The 21,677-nt window shown below is 49.4% G+C and overlaps 9 protein-coding genes across 9 annotated transcripts; 6 read left to right on the top strand and 3 right to left on the bottom strand.

The window, feature by feature from the left end:
• The first annotated feature begins 19 nt into the window (after positions 1–19).
• On the top strand, positions 20–1,096 carry M431DRAFT_505764 (hypothetical protein). Its single transcript, XM_024918686.1, has 4 exons — positions 20–305; positions 365–372; positions 427–853; positions 912–1,096. The coding sequence occupies exons 1-4, from the start codon at positions 275–277 to the stop codon at positions 941–943; spliced, it is 498 nt and encodes a 165-aa protein (XP_024777900.1). The 5' UTR covers positions 20–274; the 3' UTR covers positions 944–1,096.
• Positions 1,097–2,970: 1,874 nt separating this feature from the next.
• M431DRAFT_505766 (hypothetical protein) lies at positions 2,971–3,690 on the top strand. The gene has a single exon (XM_024918687.1). The coding sequence runs from the start codon at positions 3,356–3,358 to the stop codon at positions 3,584–3,586; it is 231 nt and encodes a 76-aa protein (XP_024777901.1). The 5' UTR covers positions 2,971–3,355; the 3' UTR covers positions 3,587–3,690.
• A 482-nt stretch (positions 3,691–4,172) lies between these two features.
• Positions 4,173–4,682, top strand: M431DRAFT_360995 (hypothetical protein). Its single transcript, XM_024914558.1, has one exon. It carries the CDS (start codon positions 4,323–4,325, stop codon positions 4,647–4,649), a length of 327 nt encoding a protein of 108 aa, XP_024777902.1. The 5' UTR covers positions 4,173–4,322; the 3' UTR covers positions 4,650–4,682.
• Positions 4,683–5,408: 726 nt separating this feature from the next.
• Positions 5,409–6,659, top strand: M431DRAFT_77405 (lytic polysaccharide monooxygenase; the record flags this gene model as incomplete). The annotated part of the gene is made up of 2 exons (XM_024922573.1): positions 5,409–6,218; positions 6,306–6,659. The coding sequence occupies 2 exons, from the start codon at positions 5,409–5,411 to the stop codon at positions 6,657–6,659; spliced, it is 1,164 nt and encodes a 387-aa protein (XP_024777903.1).
• A 1,221-nt stretch (positions 6,660–7,880) lies between these two features.
• M431DRAFT_505769 (hypothetical protein) lies at positions 7,881–12,030 on the top strand. Its single transcript, XM_024918688.1, has 4 exons — positions 7,881–8,117; positions 8,174–8,540; positions 8,593–10,124; positions 10,177–12,030. Exons 1-4 carry the CDS (start codon positions 7,964–7,966, stop codon positions 11,883–11,885), a joined length of 3,762 nt encoding a protein of 1,253 aa, XP_024777904.1. The 5' UTR covers positions 7,881–7,963; the 3' UTR covers positions 11,886–12,030.
• A 246-nt stretch (positions 12,031–12,276) lies between these two features.
• On the bottom strand, positions 12,277–14,086 carry M431DRAFT_3223 (hypothetical protein; the record flags this gene model as incomplete). Its single annotated transcript, XM_024914310.1, has 6 exons — positions 12,277–12,578; positions 12,635–12,946; positions 13,014–13,131; positions 13,181–13,370; positions 13,436–13,719; positions 13,823–14,086. 6 exons carry the CDS (start codon positions 14,084–14,086, stop codon positions 12,277–12,279), a joined length of 1,470 nt encoding a protein of 489 aa, XP_024777905.1.
• A 565-nt stretch (positions 14,087–14,651) lies between these two features.
• Positions 14,652–15,881, top strand: M431DRAFT_505772 (hypothetical protein). Its single transcript, XM_024918689.1, has 3 exons — positions 14,652–14,959; positions 15,027–15,219; positions 15,343–15,881. Exons 1-3 carry the CDS (start codon positions 14,686–14,688, stop codon positions 15,713–15,715), a joined length of 840 nt encoding a protein of 279 aa, XP_024777906.1. The 5' UTR covers positions 14,652–14,685; the 3' UTR covers positions 15,716–15,881.
• A 948-nt stretch (positions 15,882–16,829) lies between these two features.
• Positions 16,830–18,554, bottom strand: M431DRAFT_3225 (hypothetical protein; the record flags this gene model as incomplete). The annotated part of the gene is made up of 3 exons (XM_024914313.1): positions 16,830–18,334; positions 18,417–18,469; positions 18,544–18,554. 3 exons carry the CDS (start codon positions 18,552–18,554, stop codon positions 16,830–16,832), a joined length of 1,569 nt encoding a protein of 522 aa, XP_024777907.1.
• A 2,507-nt stretch (positions 18,555–21,061) lies between these two features.
• On the bottom strand, positions 21,062–21,623 carry M431DRAFT_361286 (hypothetical protein). Its single transcript, XM_024914560.1, has one exon. The coding sequence runs from the start codon at positions 21,527–21,529 to the stop codon at positions 21,164–21,166; it is 366 nt and encodes a 121-aa protein (XP_024777908.1). The 5' UTR covers positions 21,530–21,623; the 3' UTR covers positions 21,062–21,163.
• Between the last annotated feature and the right edge of the window lie 54 nt (positions 21,624–21,677).

A 21,677-nucleotide genomic window follows, 5' to 3' on the forward strand; every position in this document is an offset into this window, starting at 1 on the left:
ACTGCTAGAACTGTCTAAACGGCGGGGAAGCTTCGTAATTCTGCCGAGGAGATAACACACTTGAGAATTTATTATAAAAAGAAACGAAGACAAAGCACGCTGCTGGTATATATTTCTTCATACTTCAAGCCACCATCGTCCCCCGCCCCCTAAGAGTTCTACTTGTTTCCCAAAGCCTTGTGTCCAGTCCTCGTTTTCAGGATCTCAGCCTAACCTAGACCGCCCAACTTCGAAAGCGGCCACAAACATCACAGATTGATACCCCCGATACAAGATGAGCGGCGAAAATAAGGCATTCTTCTATGGTGAATATTGCTCTTGAATTTTGGGAAATCTCTGGACTAACGTGACGTTCAAATTGTAGGGACTTTGGTAAGATCATGTGCTAATACACCCCAAGGGAGGGAGTTAAACTCATCGTTATAGATGGCCCCAGAGGTCTTTTTCAGCGTTTGTTATGGTGAAAAGCAGCCGCCTCAGGCAATCCAAGACCTCCATACATTCACTCCAGCCATTCTAGATGGTTACTGTCGCCACAGAGTTCAATATGCAGACTATCCAGCCATTGTTGCAGAGGAAGGCCACTGCGTGCGAGGCATGTACGCGACTGGATTAACGGAGGCCAACATGCAAAAACTGGACATTTTTGAGGGAAGCGAGTATAAGCGGATCAACACCAGGGTAAAGCTACTGAAGCTGGAAGGCGAAAAGGAAGTTGAGGGAGAAGTGAAGGAGGCATCCGTTTACGTGTTTCTCAACGCCAATGACCTTGAGAAACGCGAATGGGACTTTGAAGAGTTCCGCCAACAGAAAATGCAGATGTGGACACGAGGTGACTGGGCATTCACAGATGGTAAGGATTAAAATCGCCGCTTGCGTGCATTGCAGACTCACTGACTTGGTTGTCCCAGGTGACCAGCCAGCCCAGGTTGAGAGCGCTTAAACGTCGATGCTTGCATGCATGCATGCTGCGCCAGTGCATGCACACGCGTGAGAGATACTAAAGGTACATTTCTAGTGACTAGGTAGAGAGACATGGAATGGGCGGCTTAGAGAAGACAATATAAATTATATAGACACTTAAACTGTCCTCTAGCCAGTGCAAGCGCCCGCGATATGTGGTGTCGTGTCTGAAATGACGGTGTAGTTATCACCAAACACATGCATCGTGTTATGACACGTGTAACTCTATTTTTGGTGAAAGCTCTTTGAACACATAGATCCAGCATGGGCCAGCGTTTCATCCTTGTCATGGGTTGTCGGAAAGTTGGCAGAGCCAACAACAACTCTATTCTTCAGCGGCTCGACGACCAACGACGCAGCGTCTCCACACTCAACGACATGCTCACATCAAGTGTAAATATCTCGAAGGATTTCATGGTGCAGATTGGTGAATTCATTTATATATATGCCCATTACCGCGGAATAAGACGGGACAAGGTTGGCTTAGAGCTGTATGGCTCTCTCGGCAAGGCAATTTGCGAGAAACAACCACTATCGACAAAACGAGAAGGTAGAAACAGCCACACAAATTTTAGGAGAATTTCGGACCTGATTCCGAAGTAGCTCACCTGTCATACTCCTTGTAAGACGGGATAATTGAAGCTTAAAAATTAATTAAACAAGATTGCAAGAGAAAATGTCGATAGTTGGTGTCGGAGCAACAACCCTGCTGCGATGGGGTTGGCTGAGCTGAACCGTAATATCCGAATGCAAGTGCCATGAAGCTACGAGCCGTGTTCAGACGACTCAGCCGATAGCCTCAATTGACAGGATAAAAGAGGAGCATTTTCTGTGATGATATGACGATGAGCTCATAGACAAATAAGAAAGGATCAAAATTTTCAAGCCGCAGGGCGATGCCAAGGAGTGGCTTGTCTGGCATAGACAGATATTCATGCGGCTGTTCCGCAGATCTGAGCCTCTCACAGAACGAAACGCAGCTGTTAATTTTCCTTCATTACAAGCCGTCTTGGCCGTCGTACTAGAAAGATCTTTTGTTTTCGAGTGGATAGGTAAGAGCTGAAGTCAAGTTGAGGAAATTATTATGCTATATGGTCCTTGACATTTTCGCCGATGTAACCAGTATAGATGTAACCAGGAGGACGGATCGAGAGCCACTTCAATATTCTCCCGATGGCCATAGCTTCATACCATCGTACCATATTACATAAAATCTGAGAACTTTAGCCAAGGACGGTATGAGCCGATGAGGATTTTCTGGTAGCGCCAGGTTTCATCAAAATAACAGACATGTGAAATATACGAGTGCACATGAGAAATAGTTGTCAGGTTGTCTGCTGCGGATCTTACACCAGCTTCGAGGTACCAGGCATATCCTAGTCCCTAGAAACAACCACTGGGCGGCTATTGAAGGTGCATGAGCCTATACGCACGAATCAAACAGCGATACGAACAGCGATAGGTTGTTTTTGCAGGCGTTAAAGTCGAAAAGCTGTAGCTGTAGGCGTGGGTTGGGCTGAGCTGCATGTATGAGACATGGAGTACGTACCCCCCAATGAGGCGGTCAGCGACCCGACTGTGGGCAATACGTACCTCGTCATCCATCTGCACCTCTTACTGGTCTGTAGCTTTTTCACCGTCGTCAAGCCTCAGCGTCTATCATCCAAACAAAACAACTCTAGCATCTCAGCTGCCTCCGACGAGTCCTGCTGATCGGCCATCACCGCATTTTTGCCGCCCGGCGACGAAGAGCCGATTGTTTCAATCCGCCGCCATCACAAATCACAACCCAAAGCCTGACAACCTCAGATGTCATCTCTGCCCACTAGCCAGGCTGCCTGCCTCGAGCTTCGCGAGAATGGAGTGGATATGCTTGCCCAAGCCGAAAAGAAGATGTTGAGCATGAAACCAGCCTTTGTTTCACCAGAAGTCGATTCAACCCCACGGCAGCAGAGGCTAGTTCTGCAAAAGTAACCCTACTGAGGGATTAGACACCCTTGCCCCCGGCCCCTGCATCCCGAGGGGCCAGGGTCTGAGAAGCAGACTTTTGCCATGGAAGCAGCACAGCGTTGCATTGAGATCTCCAAGTAGGGACGATTCTCGCCACACAGACTCAGACATACCGGCTATAACACGCGTCTTTTTGTGGCTGTTGTGGCATGGCATGTGAGAGGAATAAACGATACGATGCGATGCAATACGACGCGACTCGTATAGCGACGATGGGGTGGCGAATGCCCCCTTTGCATTCGTCTAGCGCTCTCCCCAGCGGTACGGCTTTACATCACAATGCATTGAGACGAGAAGACGCAGCGGCTATGAACATGCTCGGGGAAACAGGCCGTGATTTCTGCCCATGGAGTAGCACATCTCTAACCACGATCAAGAAACAATGACCGAGCAAAATGGCCAACGAACTGTTCACTGCTCGGGCCGTGGTCGATCACAATGTTTCTTGGGCGCACAAGGACAAGGTCCCCCCACATACCTGTCTCTGGAAATGACCACCGAATCTCCAGCTAAGAAAGCAACCATGATGTCCATGAAATGCAACAATGTCGCCTTCATTCCCCTATTCACATGGTTTCTGATTCTCGGCTCTAAGCGCGATGCTGCTGGCTAGAGGCGATGCCGGATCCCGTGCATTATGAAAATATTTGCAGGCGGCTACTGCTTGCTCTCACAAAGTGTCATTCTTCCGTTTGGTCAGCTCTACCACGGCGCATCTTACCCCTGCCGTCCGTTAGAATCCCCCACCAAGCAGTAAGATGTGCGGCAGACAAACTCAGATCGCCTCGACTTACAAGTGTGCCTCGTCCAAAGAAAGGCTTCAGAGTTCAGCGATGCGATGCATCCCCTTGGCGTCAGCGCACGAGTACCCCGGATGTTGCTTTTTTTTCGTTCTTTCTCAGTGGCAGATGCAGGGAGATCACGGCGCCTAGAAGCCTAAGCCGTTTGAGCCGGACGACAGAGAAATCAGTGGTGCAAGATGCTTTCACTTGCTGCCACGGCCCGGAAGTCTTCTGGCCAATTGTGAATGATAGACTAGGGAGAGGGTGACAGCTGTGGACCCCCCCAATTGACTACGACTCTACTCGTACTAACCTCAGCCCGTAGTGTGTGGCCTCCGAGGCTCTGCGCTCAAGGGGTCGGCTGGGCCTCATTGGTGGCCATCTATTTTAGCAGTACGACGGTGTCACGATGCATGTGTACGAGTACGGAGTACACGTATTCCATCCAAGAGGGTGTTGCGGCCTCCCTCCGCATTTGACTTTGCCAGCACGGCTCGACAGCCGAGTCTCTTCGCCCGTGCTTGTATGAACGTCAGGCTGCTGGATTCATGATAATCTGCGACATTTATGCGAGCTCTGCTTCAGCGCGGCTCCGTCCTTTCGCTATGCCACTGGTACATCATACTTATTATTAGGCATCGCTCTGTTCTCCGAAGATTTTGGACCCCTGACCAATGGCCCACATTGTGCATAATGCTGCCCAGGCTCACGGACCACAGATGTCTGACCCCTGTCCGGCGCGCATTCCTGGCCGCGGTATGTGCTAGCCACATCCCAGCATTGGCCGGTGGCGAACCTAATGGTAAGAAACAATATAGCGAAAGGTCAAGGTTACTCAGGGGTTCAACGCAAGCTGATTCTAGCTCTGCTTGGCCTTCTGGGGTTTTCGGCTGATGCCCACTCATGCCCGTCCTTTTTAGGCGGCGTCTTTTGAGATCCTGAAACGACGACTCCAGCCTATCAGTGGACTCCCAAGGGCACTCCCTTCGATGACCAGGCCACACTAGTGATCCGCCGTGCCTCGAAACCGCGAGATATTCGTTCCGCGGCTGTGCTTAACTGGATAGACTCCTTGTCCCCGACGGCTCTTGTTTCTTGAACGAAACATGCGAGCCATTCGGCAAAGGTCCCTGTCTGGACTCCATCCCCTGCCTCGCCAATGACTCTCCTGTCTCTCTCTGTTCCTGCAGCTCGCATCGTCCTGCCCTTGCTTCTTCTATGCTAGTCATGATCTAGGGGCAAATGGTCTTGGCGATTATTCCTCCGCCATGCCACCATGAGGCACGCAATGTATAAGATGGAGGTCTCATCCCAACCTTGCCTTTTGTTCTTGTCCCAGACATCTCCAGTCAACAACAGTCCTTCCTTCAAAGTGGTCGTCGTCAAGACTCACTCTCCTTCATTCTTACACGAGGCTAGCCCTTGTTTTCTTTCTTGATTTACTTTGCTCCGTCCTAAGCCTTCATTTGCATACGCCAGCCCGGTTGCTTGCTATCCATCCCTGAAGCCTTTCAGCATCAAACCATTCAAAATCTGTGATATTCACAATCCTGTCTTAACAGCATTCACTTTTGTCTTGACGACTATACATACCACCACAACATTCGAGCCTTTTTCGTCCGGTACGATTTAGACTCATCACTTTCCCTCAAAATGTTCTCCAAGCTTTTCACCATCACTGCCCTGGCTTCGGCCGTCAGTGCCCACATAACCATGACCAACCCTGTCCCATACGGTTTGTCAAGCCTGAACAACAGCCCTCTCGACCCCAACGGCGCCGATTTCCCCTGCAAACAGCGAACTGGTGTCTACGACCTCCAAGGTGCCAGCAATGTGTATGCCCAGGGCAGCACCCAGAAGCTCTCCTTTGCTGGAACCGCTGTTCACGGTGGTGGCTCCTGCCAGGTTTCCGTCACCACTGATGCCCAGCCCGACAAGAACTCCGTCTGGAAGGTTATTAAGTCAATCGAGGGTGGTTGCCCAGCCAAAGACCAGGCTGGCAACATGGGAGACAGCGCCAGCGCCACGGATCCTTACACATATGACTTCACTATTCCCAAGGAATTGGAGTCTGGTAACTACACTCTTGCCTGGACTTGGTTCAACAAGGTTGGCAACCGTGAGATGTACATGAACTGTGCTCCCTTGTCCGTCACTGGCTCGGGTGGCTCTAAGGATTTCCTGAACACTCTTCCTGACATGTTCGAGGGCAATATCTTTGGTCCAGGCGGCTGCGGAACTGCGTCCGATACCGATCTTTTGTTCCCCAACCCCGGAAATGACGTTGACCAGTTCAATGGTGCTACCTCAGCATTCCTTGGCCCTACCAGCTGCAGCAGTGCTACCGTCGCTCCTACACCAAAGCCTTCCAATGGTGGAGGCTCCGGCTCCGGCTCCGGATCTTCTCCTGTCACCAGCGCTCCCGCTCAGCCCACCAAGGCACCTCAGAGCATTCCCGGCGGTGTCTTCATCACCAGCCCTATCGGTGGTGGACAACCTGCTGCCACCCAGCCTGCTGCCCCTCCCGCTGCTTCCCAGGTTGCCTCTCAGCCCGCATCCCAGCCCGCCCCCTCCAAGCCCACCTCTGCTCCTCTGGTGAACTTGCCCGTTCAGTCCCAGGCTCCAGTTGCTACTTCTGCTGCTCCCGCTCCCGCTCCCGCCCCTACCTCCGGCTCCGGCTCCAGCCCCAGCGGTGGTTTCGCAGCTGGCACGGCTTGCTCTTCTGAGGGCCAGTGGAACTGCATTGGAGGATCCCAGTTCCAGCGTTGTGCCAGCGGAGCTTGGTCTCCCGCTCAGGCTCTTGCTTCTGGCACTAAATGCCAGGCTGGTCAATCTGACAACCTTAACATGGTCGCCAAGCGAGGCAGCAACTCCATGCGTCGCGCTATTCGCATTCGTGCTTAAACGGCATAAGCCGACATTCTTTCTTCTTTCGATTTTGGACATACATGTCGATACCGTTTTGGACAACGGTCTAGGGATTTGGCATAGATTTGTGATGAACATTTGAACATTCATTTGTGGGAAGGATTGACATTCTTTTATGTACATATACTTGTATCATTCGTTTTTTTCTGTATCATTATGGGGGGTTTGGCTTGGCCTAGAAAATAAGAATTGGCATATCTATGGTTACTACCATCACATTATTTGACTATTTCGTCCCTGTATGAGTGACAGAAAGTTTTCCATGCTGCAGGAACCATCATGATATCCGCTCGAGTTCCTGGTAGTTGGAGCGCCATAAATCGACTCTAAGACACGGGCCGAGACGGTTAGATAGGACGCCTAATGAGGAACGAGTAACCTGGACAGCGTTTGTAACAGTTTTTCGCCTTTGACGGTCGCAGTGGATTCAAATAGGGCCTTCGGCAGCGAAAACGACATGTAGCTATTTTCTTTGAGAGAAGCAAATGCGGGCTCATGTTGTGAGAAACTGGATGGTGGGAAACTAGATATTGATTGATAACTGCTATAAGGTTGAGAGCGTTTAAGTGGTGTAGAGATGACGAGAATGACAGAGCTCAAAGACACGGGAATGGGGTCCGTTTTAGCTTTTAAAGCAACATCACCCGTCCTACCTTAAGCGCGAAGAGGGCATATCCAAATCTACGAGAACCACAATTAATCCACACGATTATACTAAAATTAACTGTGAAAAAGCCTCGCGAAGCCTTTTTTGCAATTGCTGAACCGCAGACGACAGGGCTTATGCGGCTAATCGTGGTGAAGATTCGCGTCTATTGGCTGGGTGCGGCATGTCTGGCGCTTAACCGTTCGTCCAAGTGGAGATGCCCGGTTTCATACAGGGGATTTTCTGCAGCAAGGATTGCAGATGGCACCAACGGGTTTGTGAAGTATGGTGATAACAGCCTGACGCGGGAAGTGAGGCGAGTAATTGTTAGAGGAGGATATATGTTTTCTGTTGGTCGTTCAATTAGACTTGTGTCTCCTGTCAGTTGCTGGGTAGTATTCTGCAAGCATCTATGTATGTATTATATAGCCACACAATATCACCCTTTCCTATAAGTTTTCTTGGATTCTCATTTCCCGCCTCGTTCTCTTTCCTTTCTTCTGTTCTTTCTCTCTCCCTCTAGATTTTACTGTGCGAGTTGTTATCTGTGGCTGGCCCCAGATTTCTAGCATTATGTTTTGCTTGTTTGCTTGCTTAATTTAGGATTGGATCATTCAGCGGATTTTTTATTATTATGTCGTCGCGACCCGAACTCGAGCCTCTCTCGCCTAATGACCACGCAGTTGGTCAGTGGCGACCACAGCCAGTCCAAGATGATACAGTGCATGGGGTGGAAACCAAATCATCCTGGTATCCGCGTATAAGAGAGCTACGGCAACGCAAAGATGGTAAATATAGCTTTGGGTATTTTCGTGAGAGGAAACTAGCAACTAAGATTGTTCAGGGCCGAAAAAGGGATGGAAACCTCTATCTATGACAGCCCCGATTTTGATACTACTTACGATTTTAACGCTTCTCCTTGCTGGCGCCATTGAAGTACTGGCACAACTCAGCCATGCCCGGGGCGGCCTCGCGTTATCACGAACCCAAGACGACATTCCACAATATGCTATGATAAGCTACCTCTACGTACCCAACATCATTGCTGTCTTATACAGTCTCATATGGAGCTGGGTAGACCTTGATGTCAAGCGGATGCAGCCATGGTTCGAATTATCCAAGCCCGAAGGAGCGACGGCCGAAAACTCGATGTTCCTTGACTACCCGTACGACTTTATCGCTACTGTACCTGTAAAGGCTGCTAGGAGGAGGTAAATGTCACCACATACACATGTCAAGAGTCTTAATATCTAATAGTCAAAGGCACTGGCCAGTCTTTTTCGCGGGAACGGTGACGGTGGTTATCTTTTGGCTTGTCACTCCCCTCCAAAGTTCTATCATGGGAACCGGTTTCGTCAACAAGACAGAGACGGCAGTAATAGGGACGAGGTCATCTATCGTTCCACTGGCCAATCAATCACACTTTCTCACCAACCAAATCCTTAACACGGGATATTCCATCGGATGGCATGGCCAATCTTATCCATCATTCACTACCTCCGACTATGCGATTCTTCCGTTTTATATCGACAATGATCCAGGGGAGTCTCAGCTTCATACTAATTGGACCGCTACGACGACAAAATTATGGACCGAACTAGACTGCTGGCCGGCCACATATCAGCAAGAGCATCCTTCTATTACACAGTGGGATTTCCAGAACGGCCAAGGCTGCAATACTACGATTATCATTGATCTCAACGCAAATCTTACGATGCTTTACGTCGGATACCTCTCTAGTCCGTACGCAGATTATCAGTTGGCCGATATTCACAACTGCCCTAACTCCACACACTCGAATCATCAGTTTCTGGCCGTTTGGGCCTCGTCGGACAATAGCAAAGACAAATTTCACCCTGAAGTCAACGTCACTGCGCTTTTTTGCCAGCCGGCTTACTATAAGCAAGAGGTGATGGTCTCTGTTGCCACCGATGGCTTCAGACCATTGAACACGTCGATCCAACCCATCTCTCCTCAAGAACCTCTAACAGAAAAGGAGTTCAACTCGACGTCTTTCGAGTTTTTGATTGGAACTGGAATGCCCATGGAACAATTGTTGAATATAGTACGAGATTTTCCGTTCGAAAATGTCGTTGAGGCTGATCCCCAGATCGACAAGACAAATCTGTCTATTCCGACTTCCAATATGGTTGGATATGCTCTTGCTCCCCATAATGTGCCACCAATCACATATGGAGACCCCAACGTTCTGCACCAAGCATTCAATCGCGCCCACAAATACCTGTTTTCTATCGCAGTCAACCAAATGCTGGTTAATGATTCAACTGTGGCCAACAGCACAGCCATTTCCGAGTTTCAACAGAGCGGAATCATTGTCAGCCGACTGTTTTCTGCCATTGTCGAGGGACTTTTGCTGCTGGTGGCCATATTTACAGTCTTTCTCCTGTGGAGCTGCCATACGTCAACGAGCTATCTAACTACCAACCCATCCTCCATTTCTAGACTCGCCGCAATCTTTCGCAATGGCCCGGAAACGAATAAGATGTTCCGTCCTGCCGATCACGCTGATGAAAAGTCACTGAAGGAGCTCTTTCAAAATGACAAATTCCGACTCACCCGAGATGAATATAGCAACACAGGCAATGTATACATAGAGAAGGTAGCTGGCGTGGAGGTTGACCCGGATGAGAGGAGATTCGATAAACCAATTGGCTACTACGACCCTATTAAACCGGCACCTTTAAAAAGAGGAATCGGACTCCTGTTTGGATTGGTCCAAATAGGAGCTCTGGTCGCTATCGTATACCTGAAAGTTCAAACCGACAAGAGCAAAGGTTAGTCTAAGTCTATTCTACACTTGTGATGCAATCTAACAAATGTATGTAGGCCTTATTCGACCGTCGACCAAGTTTGAAGTGTTACAGATTCTCGAAAACTACATCCCCACTGCATTCGCCACTTTCACTGAACCTTTTTGGGTGTTACTCAACAGATTTCTATGTCTCCTACAGCCGTTCAAAGTCTTGTCAAGGGGACGAAGTGAACCCTCCAAATCGATTGATACGACATATACGGCACTTCCACCTCAACTTGTCCTCTGGAGAGCGCTTAAGTCGCGACATCTAATGTTGGTTATGCTGTGCCTCATTGCATTACTATCTAACGTCCTCGCTGTTGGACTCGGTGCACTCTTCAACGAAGACCAAACAACAGCCATTTATACGGCTACTTTCACTCCGAACGTTGGCGCGCAATTGGATAACGAGACTGTTTTCGACTTTGGGAACTACCTCGCGGCAAGAACGAAGACTTCTAGCCTGTATCAAGATGAGATGTACATCGCCATGGCAAATATTTCGTCTGGAATGCCACTTCCGCCGTGGACAACGTCTGAATACTTCTTTCAGCCATTTACCGTTGACAGCGGAGGTCAAAGTAACAGCAGCAGTACTTATAAAGTTTCTACTCGCGGTTTCGCCCTCACTGCAAACTGCACCGCCATACCGCGCTCTATAGTCGCTCTCTCGTTTCCACCAGATTTGGGTAAGACTTGTTCGAATGACAGCTCCTACATCATCGATTTTGCCAAAATGACAATGAGAACGAGTGCTACCACAAGGCCTTCTGGACCATCTTCTATCGAGTATATTGAATCACTGGGGCCAAGATCCAATTTCGAGAGCTGCAGCAGAGCCACGACATTTGGATGGGGTCGAACACCTCAAGGATTGAATATGAATGCTACTGTTGAGGCAAGCTTCGCATTTTGCCTGCCATTCTTCCAAACAGCCATGTTTAACGTGCACCATGACGCAGAGGGGAATGTATTGGCACACGAAAGAATCAGCGATGTGTCTATGCATCTGGATGAAGATGACGACGATGTACAAACGAACAGGATGATTAGCCAGATGAACAGCCTACTCACACTCACACCAGGCGTCCCCGGGTGGCACAATGACACTTTGACACGAGACTGGATTAGCTATCTCCTGTTTATATCTCTCGACTCACGGGATTTCCTCGATCCTAGTAAACCGCCACCTGACCCCAATGACTTGATACCTACCATCGAAAAGCTGTATCGACAGCTATTTGCGATTCTTCTCAGCCTGAATCAACAACTATTCGTGCCTAGCGGCAAGGAAGCCTCAGTAACAGGTCAGAAGTTAACGGAAGAAACGCGTATTTTCATGGACCGAAATGCTTTTATAATAACCGTAACGGTTCTATCCCTCAACATCATTGCAGTCGTCATTTTCTACTCTCGCGGCATCATATTCAACCTCCCCCGCGTACCAACCACAATAGGCTCAGTCCTTGCCTTTGTCTCAGCAAGTCACATCCTAGAAGATCAAGGACAATCTTCAAGAGGCCCAGATGACAAATCAAAGGAGAAAAAGACGTATAGTTTTGGCCGATACATCGGGGTAGATCAGAAAGTGCACCTTGGGATCGACGTGGATCCTTATGTAGCTCTGGTTGATCCCGCATCGTTGAAAGAGAAGAAATCTTTGGTGCGGAGGGCGGTGACGGGAGATTTGAGGAAGAGGACGGGCACGTTTGAGCCGGTGAGAAGTGGCACCTGGTTGTGAGAAATGTTAGTAACAGGGACGATGTTTTCTTATAGCTTGGATGGAGTGATACCCTACTTGATGATTCATAGAAAGCTGTATCTCAAGGACATATGTAACTTTTCTTTATAAGATCAAACAATTTTAAGCGAATATGGTATAAAATAACTGGTATCTTCCTTGAAATTTGAGACGCCGATATCCAATTCATAGTTTTGGTGTCCCACGTTTGAGAGGCACCGGACCGTCTAAGCCCGTCTAACAACCTCTGGGCCTTGACTCCCATCTTCATTTTTTATGCTATTTATCACATTCTTCAGTTTGATTCGAGATCTTGATATGGTCTGACTTGTTTCCCTCACATAGATAGACAAATTGGTCTATATGACAGTTTTCGGCCGAGAGCTATACCTTACAACGGCATCTTTGCATCATTTAGATCATGCCCACACACCCTAAGCATGTGCTCAAAATCTGTTCCCATCTCCTTATAATAAGTCATCAGCTTCTCAATACTGCTCTCAACAAGACTCTGGCGATACTCTTCGTGCCTCAGTGCACTGACATCAATACCAAAGCTGTGCAGAATCGCCGTTCGCTCGTGCTGCCCCAAGTCATCGAGCCCTATGTTAAAAACGTCCTGACAAACGGCCACGGCCACAGATCTCCGAGCCTCGTCAAACACATCCGCCATGTCTTTTAAATCTCGCAAGACTGTATTTCAGAATCTTAGCTCAAGCTATTAGAGGAAGGTTTCTTGAATAGCTCACATGTTTTAATTGCTTCACTCTTTTTCGAAATCGCCCCAATATTACTCTGCGCCGCCACAGCTGCGTACAAAAACACAGCAATCGTCAATGTCAATGGGTTTGAAGCCAAACCACCGAGCAGAATAGCTCCCCCAGTACTTGCGCCGGCTATTACACTTCCAAATCGAATATTTTTAGGCATTCGCATATCGTTCTCATATCGCTCGACTTGACGCTCTAGATGCGGCCCTAGAAAGTCCCTCGCTCTTGAGAGCATAGTATTTGCTGTGCGGAGACTCAAGCCGGTTTCGTATAATTGCTGAGGAGTAAAACCTGAATAAAATTAAGATTAGAACTTCGAATGGCGGCAATGGACAGATTAGGTGAGAATAGTACGGACATAAGTTGCTTTTAACTTTCCCTAGATTGCCCATGACATCTGCAAATTCGATTTGGAACTCTGTTGCTAGTTTCTCCGCCGCTGCCTGATCCACATTGGCCTCGTATAATGGTCTCAGCTATGTCCAGTTAGATAGGTTGCTTAATGAAATGAATGGCGTGTATTACCTCTTCCGCGACCCTGACAAGTGGTTCGATATCCCTAAGAACAGGTGTTCGCATATTGAAGATTTGATCAGCATCTTGTTTGTGCATAAAGGAGAATTGGGGCACGGTTTGCCCATGGAGGAGCTGGTATATAGAAAATATCTCCACAATTTGCGATAACGTTGAAAGGGCATTGGGTAGAGTAGATAATCTTCTCATGTCAGCAATGGTATCCGGTGATAATAAATTCACCAACAATAAACCAAGCAGTCATACCGGGTAACAATTTCATCGATACATGCATCATCTACTCCAGCGGGTGTTAAAAGTTGGTCCACACGGATGTTCAGCTTATTGATAATGAAAAGCTGGCAATATCTCTGTTGGTGGTCAGGCGACACGTTACGAGCAGCCAAGCTCATAGTATGGGGCTTGCTGTGAATGTTGAGGAAGAACCGAAAGATGATCGATGGGATTATCCGCCTGAAGAGCTCTCGGACATGGTTCTGGGCTCTGCCGTTGGGATCGTTGTCGGTATACTCATTGTGTATGAAATCAACCTTGAGTGAGCGAAATGGAATATCAGCTACAATACTACGAGACCCGCGTGCTGCCACGTTTATTCCAATGGGTAAATAGAAAGTTTCTTGCCTGGATGGGTACGAAGTGATCACGATTAGAAGCGCCATCTGGTTCAATCACGGCGACTTCCTTCACATCCCAGTTCTCAAGACTGGCCTCCTTAAACGCCTCGGCAAATCTTTTGTTCTTCTTTTGCGATCTACCATCACTGGAGAAGTACCAGACTTCTAGTCGAAGCAACAATTTTGGGTTCGGATCAACAGTAATGGTTTCGACATCTTCATAATTTGGAGGCTTCCCGCCCATCACAAAGAACGAGCTTGTAGATTCTTCTGGGCCGGACATTAGACGATCGCGATGGTTAATTTATGTACTCAAAAGATGATTCTTTTCTCTTTTCATTGAGTACAGGATTGGATGGGATTTTTCAAGGCAAAATCACAGTTCACCAAAGAAAAACAAATGATACCGCATCACAGGGACTGCCGACTTTTGAGGGAGTCGCCTCGCCTTTCCCGTCACATGCTGCAGCCTCGCAATTCGGTGATATGTATATCAAAGTATACATCGTTCCATGTAATCTCCAGATAACGTCATGATTTCGCCATATTAATTGGTTGATGCCCAAGTATATTCCCGAGGTAAGTTTTGCGCCCGCGGATTGGACGTGATGCATGGACGAACACGTAGCCCAGGACGACTGGAGCGGCACGTTCTTCTCCGACTGAGCTATTGGCAATCCTGCTGCGGGGTTGTAGCCAAAGCGCCGACCAGGTAAATACCGATCATGTCAACATCTTTTAGCCAATATTGTGGCCATCCGGCGGCTGTATCCATTTCGACTCTACATGATCCTGGAAAATGTGTTGACAGACTCCCGTATAACAACATCAATCGTGCCCTGGATAGCGGCTGTATATTAGTAAAATGAGCTGCCGACCAAGATGTCTGACTATTACAGCAATCTGAAAACGGGAGGCCGACGATCGACTTTTGAAAGCAATGGACTTATCCGTTACCTGAATTCGCCTCAGTCGGACAGAGGGAGCTCGACGGCATTTGTATTTGCTCCTTATTCCTATCACAGGTTGGACGAGGCAGCCACCTGGGAAGATTTTGATTCAAAGATACGCTCCGTCGGATATCATCTGGGAAAATACGTCGAGCATAAAGATTGCAATAAGGCCTCAGAATGTGTGGTCACAGAGTATGGCCAAGGTGAGTTGAAGCTACCATCTCGGAACCATACCCCAAGGCAGACTATGAACTGATAGAAGAGAAGTAGAAGCCGCAGTATATTCCCAACAAAGTGATAGCCTTATCCGTTACGGCGACGGAAACATGTCCAGTAACGGATGGCGGCACAAGGTGGAATCCGATATGGCCATCTCGGGCCTGGTCGCATTAAAGAATATCTTGGACCTACTTTATGAGAACGGCAGACACATAATTGACATTGCCGGCTCTCTTACCATGTGGTTCGTTTCTCTTTCTCTCTCAAGAGTGTCTTTGGAATGTGGTTATCACACTCCGTTCTCCCCTCTGACCCAGGAATCTGGTCTAAGAGCGCAGCTAACGTCTTTTCGCAAACTGTGATACAGGTCAATATTAATGTCCGCATCGTATCTAGTACGCACCCGACATTACAGTCCATACCTAGACAATGGAGCTTTCGTGACGTTCTGCGCAGCTGGCTATTATACTGTATCCTCGACATGCCAGCTATTTCATGTCGGACTGCGGACTCTGGCCATCAATCGGTGCCACTGCATCGTGACATCGCTACACAGCCGCGTGCTAGCCGGTACTATTGAGCAGCATGATGTCAAATACCTTCATAACTATTGGTTTCGTGCTCTGAGCTGGTACAAAGTCGAAGATAGATTAGGGAGACGACAGTATGGGACGCCTTATGGGTGCTATGTGGAGAGATCTCTTCCGTCATCTCAGTATGTGATTCCCCTGGACGATTGATAAAGAGAAATGCGGAAGAATAACTAAGAGAAAGATGGTGATATGTATAAGTAAATTCAAGAGATATAAAGTCACATGCTGAGTGAGATAAGAGAAGGGAGAGAATAGTGGCAATATTTCATGAATACGAACTCGACCAAGTACTCGTGAAATCCGCTTACTTAAGCGCACCTTGATGGTCAAACTGACATGCTATAAGATGACGGATGATATGACATCACCCTCCACGACACCTCCAAAAGGAAAAAAAAAAAAAAACCCACAAAATACAGCAACTGGATCAAACAATCGACCTCAGACGCCATCAAATGCCCACGTCCGAAAACGAATTGAAAAACAAAAGAATGCGCCAAACCCATTTAGCGCCAGCGGCCCGTCTGCGCTTCCCGAGCCGCCCTCTTCTCATTGGCCAATTCCCATCAACAGCGCCTTTCCCGTTGTTTACGTCTTGGCCATGGCAACCAAGTTCACGCCACAATCAATATCAACAGAAAGCAATCTGAAATTAATCGTTTTTCCATTCATCCTCGACTAATCATGGCAAAATCCATTTTATCCTTCTAATTACCAGTACAGTCCAATGCAGAATAAAGCCTTCATAATGATACACAGCAATTACAACCCTTTCTGCATTCATAGCCCAGCCTCGCTCATCATGCCCAGCAGCAACCAGATTATAAAACCTCGGCCAAACAGGGTCTTCGCTAAAGCATTTTCTGTAAAGAAATAAAGGCAATAGCCTAGTATAAAGTCGTGTGCCGATTTCTTCTGCCGCTCTAATGCTTCTCAAGCGCTGTACATCTTCCAAAGAGAATAAAGTTTGATGGGAAGAATAAAAAAACTGAAGTAGAAAAAGAAGAAACGAATAGAAAAAGAAAGGAAAGAAAAGGAAAAAAAAAAGCAAAATGCTTATGACACGCCTCCAGCGGCCGCCATAACGCCACCAACGCCCAAAGTGTGTTTTGTTAAAACGTAGATACTGACGCGTGAACGGAGACCGCTTGTGTCATTGACCGGTCTACGGGAACTTCAAGTCGTGCCATCATGGAGTCTTCGATATCAACTCGGTAGCTCCTTCATTTTTGCCGCCCCGACTCGTTAATGCGAAATTCGTCTAAATCTCAATTTCCTTCATGGTGTCATCAATAACAACCTCGGGGGTCTTGCTGGTTGCCTTGGGAACCTCGACTTCCTTGCCCTTGTCCTTGGCCAAGTCTGATGATGTCCGCTCAAGTGTTGTGACTGTTGGACGCTTGCCCTCCTCGCTGTTTCGCGGTGAGTCATCATCATCCTCCACGTCAACCAAAGTGCTAGGCTCGATAACAGCATCGGTAAGCTCAATTGTTGCCTCCTCCGTTACGCGGCTGAGAAGAGGAGCCTGAGGTTTGCCGAGACCGTTCCTCATGGGGCTAGTAAGAGGAGCGGAGTCGCGAAGTCGCTGCAAAGACCGACCACGGGTGTCACCGGCTGAGTCTTGGGGGTTGGCATAGGGAGAGGCTGATCTAGAGCCCAGAGGCGAGTTGCTCTTGGAAGCTGTCTGGGAGGTGGGTCCCTGTGACTGTCGTCGGGCTGCGGCGGCGCGGCGACCGTGCTTCTGGTCCATTCTCCATCGGAGAATATTGAAGTAAGAAGGCTCAACTCGTGCGTCTTTGAATTCTCGTAGCTTGAGCTCGTTAGTCTCTTCGTCCACGAACCACTTGCCGCTGTTGAGGTCGTCAGCCACCACGGCAAGGAATGCCGCCCAAGAGCGAGCAACTACGTATTTGGTATCGTAGTCACGACCAAAGAGGATAATCTGGCCATATCGACCAGCCGGTCCGGGGGCAAGATCAACAGCCAAGTTGTTGCCACCCCAGTCACGGACAAGAGGAATCCAGCCGGAGTGTGCGTATGCTTTCTGGACGGTGTTGGGAGGAATGCAGGTCTGCTTGGCCAAGAGATTCTGTCTCCATTCGCCGGGGCCGTTTGATGACGAAGACGAGCCAGGTCGCTGCTTGGACGAGGACGCCTCGCTACCCGATGGGGTCGGCGGCTTGTTGGCAGCGGCATCCAGCATGAACTGCTGGTTCACCTGGCGCCACGTCTCCCACTCCTGGGGAATTTCCTCACAGTCCATCAACATGGAGCCGAAAATGATACCCGAGGGCATTCCACCTCGCTCCTGACCATCGTGAATCATGAGAGACTCGCGGACATCTTGAGGCAGCGAGCAATCCAATTGGTGCTCCAAATCATTGAGGTCGTTGTTTGTGGCACCCTCACACAGCTGGTCAAACAGCTCTGGGTAGTTCTCCTCAGCCCATGCGTCTATGCGCCTCCAAGAGTGTGCAACAGGGGGCGGCGGGGGCAGGCCATTCTCAAATGACTGCATGGCTACGTCACCAGGCGACTGAACTTCGAAACCATCCTTATTTACGTTTTGCGATCGGAGGCCGGGCGAGTATCCTCGGGTGCCGTTGGTAGGCGAGCCTTGCACAGAGGGCGCCCGAGAATCGTCAAAGTACGGGCTATGGATGTCGGCTCGAGAGTCGGATGCGGTTGCGATACCAGTCATGATGTTGCGGCCATTCTGAAGAGGGACATGGCGACCCGTTCGTTGCGGTGAATCAAAGGAAGAGTCTAGAAGAAGCCGGCGCAGTTAGTATACATGGTCGACTGCTTAATTCTGAATGTGGTGGAAGATAAAGGGCCCAAGACATACGTCGGTCATTGCTGGTCATAGTATGCCAGAAATCGCGAAAGACGGATCCAATTCTGTGATTATGTCCATTAGCTTGCAGATCATGACAATTGCCGCATCACCCTGGAAACGAAGGGAGTCGACTCACGCATTGGCCATTGTTGATTCTGTCGCGGGCAATCACCCGACTGAAGCTGCGATGGCGCAAGGAATTCGAAAAGCGTTGAAAGGGGGGAGAATAGGGGAGAGTTTGATGGCGCGTAGGTTTCAGCACCAGCGTTCGACTAAATCGCTTGTCCAGGCCGCGGCAGAAATGCGCAGCAGCAGTGCGAAAAAAGAGTTGAGAGAACAAGCAGCAACCAGGCCTGTGCGCATACAAGAATAAGATTCAGCCACTGACAAAGTGCACTTTGCACCCGGCGGGGATTATGAAGACAGTTGGTCGAAAAAATAAATAAGAAACAATAAAGCTGCTGTGAATGGGGGTATCCTTCTCCAAACGTCAACGGCCGAGGCGCCAAAACAGAATGTGATTGAACGGATTGGAGACGAGACTCCAAAAAAAGAAACGCGGTCTCGAAAGTGGCGGCCGGGAGGCGTTTGTGTGCGCTTCTGTACAGTAGCTCGAAGCTTGAGGAGGCCACACCAACCAGCTGGGAGAAGCTGAGATTGAGATTTGATGACTTTGCTGTGACGACAGCGAATGCAGATGCTGGTCAGCCGACTTGGATTTTGCAAGATCTTCGGTGGGTGCGGCGCAGATCAACGCATGCAAATGCACCAGTTCAGCCTGCTGTTGCGGTTGCGTTGGCGCGATTGGGGGGGGTTTGCAGGGAGAAAAACCGATGAATGCTGGAGATGCTGGAAGATCAGGTACTGAGAGGAAGAGGCCACTGGCGTCTTGTCTGCTTGTCTTGCGGTGAATCAGTTGGAAGGGAAGGAGAGAAGACAACAGAAGCACAGAACAAACTGGAAGGGAGCGAAAAAGACGTGGGCGGTCCAACAAGTTCCAAAGGGGGAGAGAAAGGGGATCAAGGTGAAGGCGGATGCGAGCAGCTACATGTACTCGCAGTGCTCGCGACGAGGTCCGTCCCGCCTTCGGTTGGGCCTTGTACCGGTACTTGTGCAGTCGCGGCCTGGCATTGACAGCGCTGGGGGACACGTCTAGCGGCTTCGAAGTGCTGCGTGCCGGCGACGGGGGAGGGGCTGTTCGGCGGGCTTCTACAGGGCGTTGGAGCCTGTGCAGCCCTGTATCGGCCGTTTCTACAGGGGCGTCAGGGGATCCTCTGGCGGTACTGGTACTGGTGCTAGTACCGTTACCGATGGTCCTTGACGGGTCTGGTGCTTGAGCGCGTGCAGGGCCGTACTTGCTCGGGTACCGCTACCTCTACTTGTGTCTTCCATGATCTGGGCGGTCTTGTGCCTGGGGCCTCAACGGGCTATTTTCCCGGCGACATTCTCCTCCTCACACCGGAACTCGAGTTCATTCCTGTCAAGTCTCTCTAACCCGAACCCAACAAATCAACCCATGACGCGATATCTCTCTCGCAGCAGCAGAGATAGAGAGGCTGCAGCGATACCAGCACTTGGACACGTGCGAGCATATGCACCTCGACATCTCTTGCGCCGATTTACCTACAGTACATACATACAGCCTGCACCACACCGCATCACACGCTCTGCGCTCTGCGCTCTGCAGTCAGATTCATCGATGGCGCTTCTCCAGCTGCTTTGGGCGCCTCGCCGCACTGCTGGCGCTCCTACTGGTCCTTTTCTGCTGCGAACTTGCCTCCAAAAAGAGCCGAGTCGCGCGGGGGGGGGCCACTCATCCAAGCAACAATCCACCCAAGAAAGGGGATGAGCCAGGGGTTGCCATCCAAGCAGCTTGATATTCGACAGGGGCATCATCCCCACCGGCCGAGATAACTGGTTACACACGCCGGGCAAAGACTCGGGTGGCTCCTACAAGTACCGCACTAATGCAGGAGGCAAGTCATCGACTTGGCTCTTGGTCTTTGGGTCTTTGGAAGAGGCCAGTTCGGGAAGCTCCATCGGTCTCCGGAAGCGCATAATCAGGCTCTTGAAATTGCAGTGGAGGGGCCAGTCAGTCGTCTTTTGTGCTGGGCTGCGAGTCCTGCAATTACTGGGAGCCTCGCGAAGAAGGGGGAAAGGCCTTGCGGCAAGGCCGTGCGCTGCTGCTGCAGAGCGTCAGAGTACCAGTACTTGGCGTAAAGGAGCAGCAGCTCAAACAGGAGGCGTCGATGCATCTTGTGCTTCTATGCTAACCTTGATTCGATCCAGATCCAAATCCTCGACTTGCTGATGCCACATGCCACGGAAGGATGAAGCTGCTGCATTCGCATGACCGTTTGGGACGCCACGCGGCGCTACTGGGCGAATCTCTGGTGGCGTTATGCAGCGTATCATATCGCCGGCAGCGCCTTTTTAGGGCCAAAGCGATGACATTTCATTCAGCTTTTCTCTTATCGTTCGTGGTGTTGAGCAGCAACGTTGCGGGCCATCGACTCTCCAGCTTTGGAGGATTGATCCAATTGGCATTCTGACCATTGTGAATCAAGCTAGCCGTCCACTCGGCCTTTAAACAAGGGCGTTGAAATGCGAATCCACATGCGCTAGAATGCGCCGTCCAGTGACCAAGAGGGGCCAGGATGACACCAAAATCCCCTGAATCTGTGCTCGCAGAGTCTTGGACCCATTTTCCCAGGCAAAGGACAGGCACAAGCATCCACGCACCCTTTATCAGCTTGTCAAGGATCCCAGCAAGTCCCACTTGGAAAAGGAAAAAAAAAAAAAAAAGATTCGGGGGCAAAAAAGAACAAAAGAGAAAAGTAAGACCAAAGTCGACTCATTCGCAGTTGTGACTTGCCACCATCCAATGACCATTCGCTTCTTAGCCGATATTGAGTGATAAATTTAGCAACATTGTCCGGTTGGTTCCTTCTGAGAACCACAGAAAGCCACACAGCCGCCTCTGCTTCGTATTGGTAGAATTGTGTCCTGATTGATACTCGTACACTTCTAGAAGAAGAGTTGACTTGACGGAAATAGGCAAAAGAATAGGGTGCTAACCCGGTTATTAACATCTCGTACTCTGCCTTACACACCACGTTCATTTAAGCATCGTTCTTGGCCAACCACTGAGACACTTAGTCATCGCAACCACACAAGCTTTTTGCAAAACTCGTATTCTACGATGCCCATGCACAGGGATCTCTCGGAATCAGATCTATCGGGATCATCCAGTGCTATCTGTACGGAATT

Source organism: Trichoderma harzianum, assembly GCF_003025095.1.
Source record: "Trichoderma harzianum CBS 226.95 unplaced genomic scaffold M431scaffold_3, whole genome shotgun sequence".
NCBI lineage: Eukaryota > Fungi > Ascomycota > Sordariomycetes > Hypocreales > Hypocreaceae > Trichoderma > Trichoderma harzianum.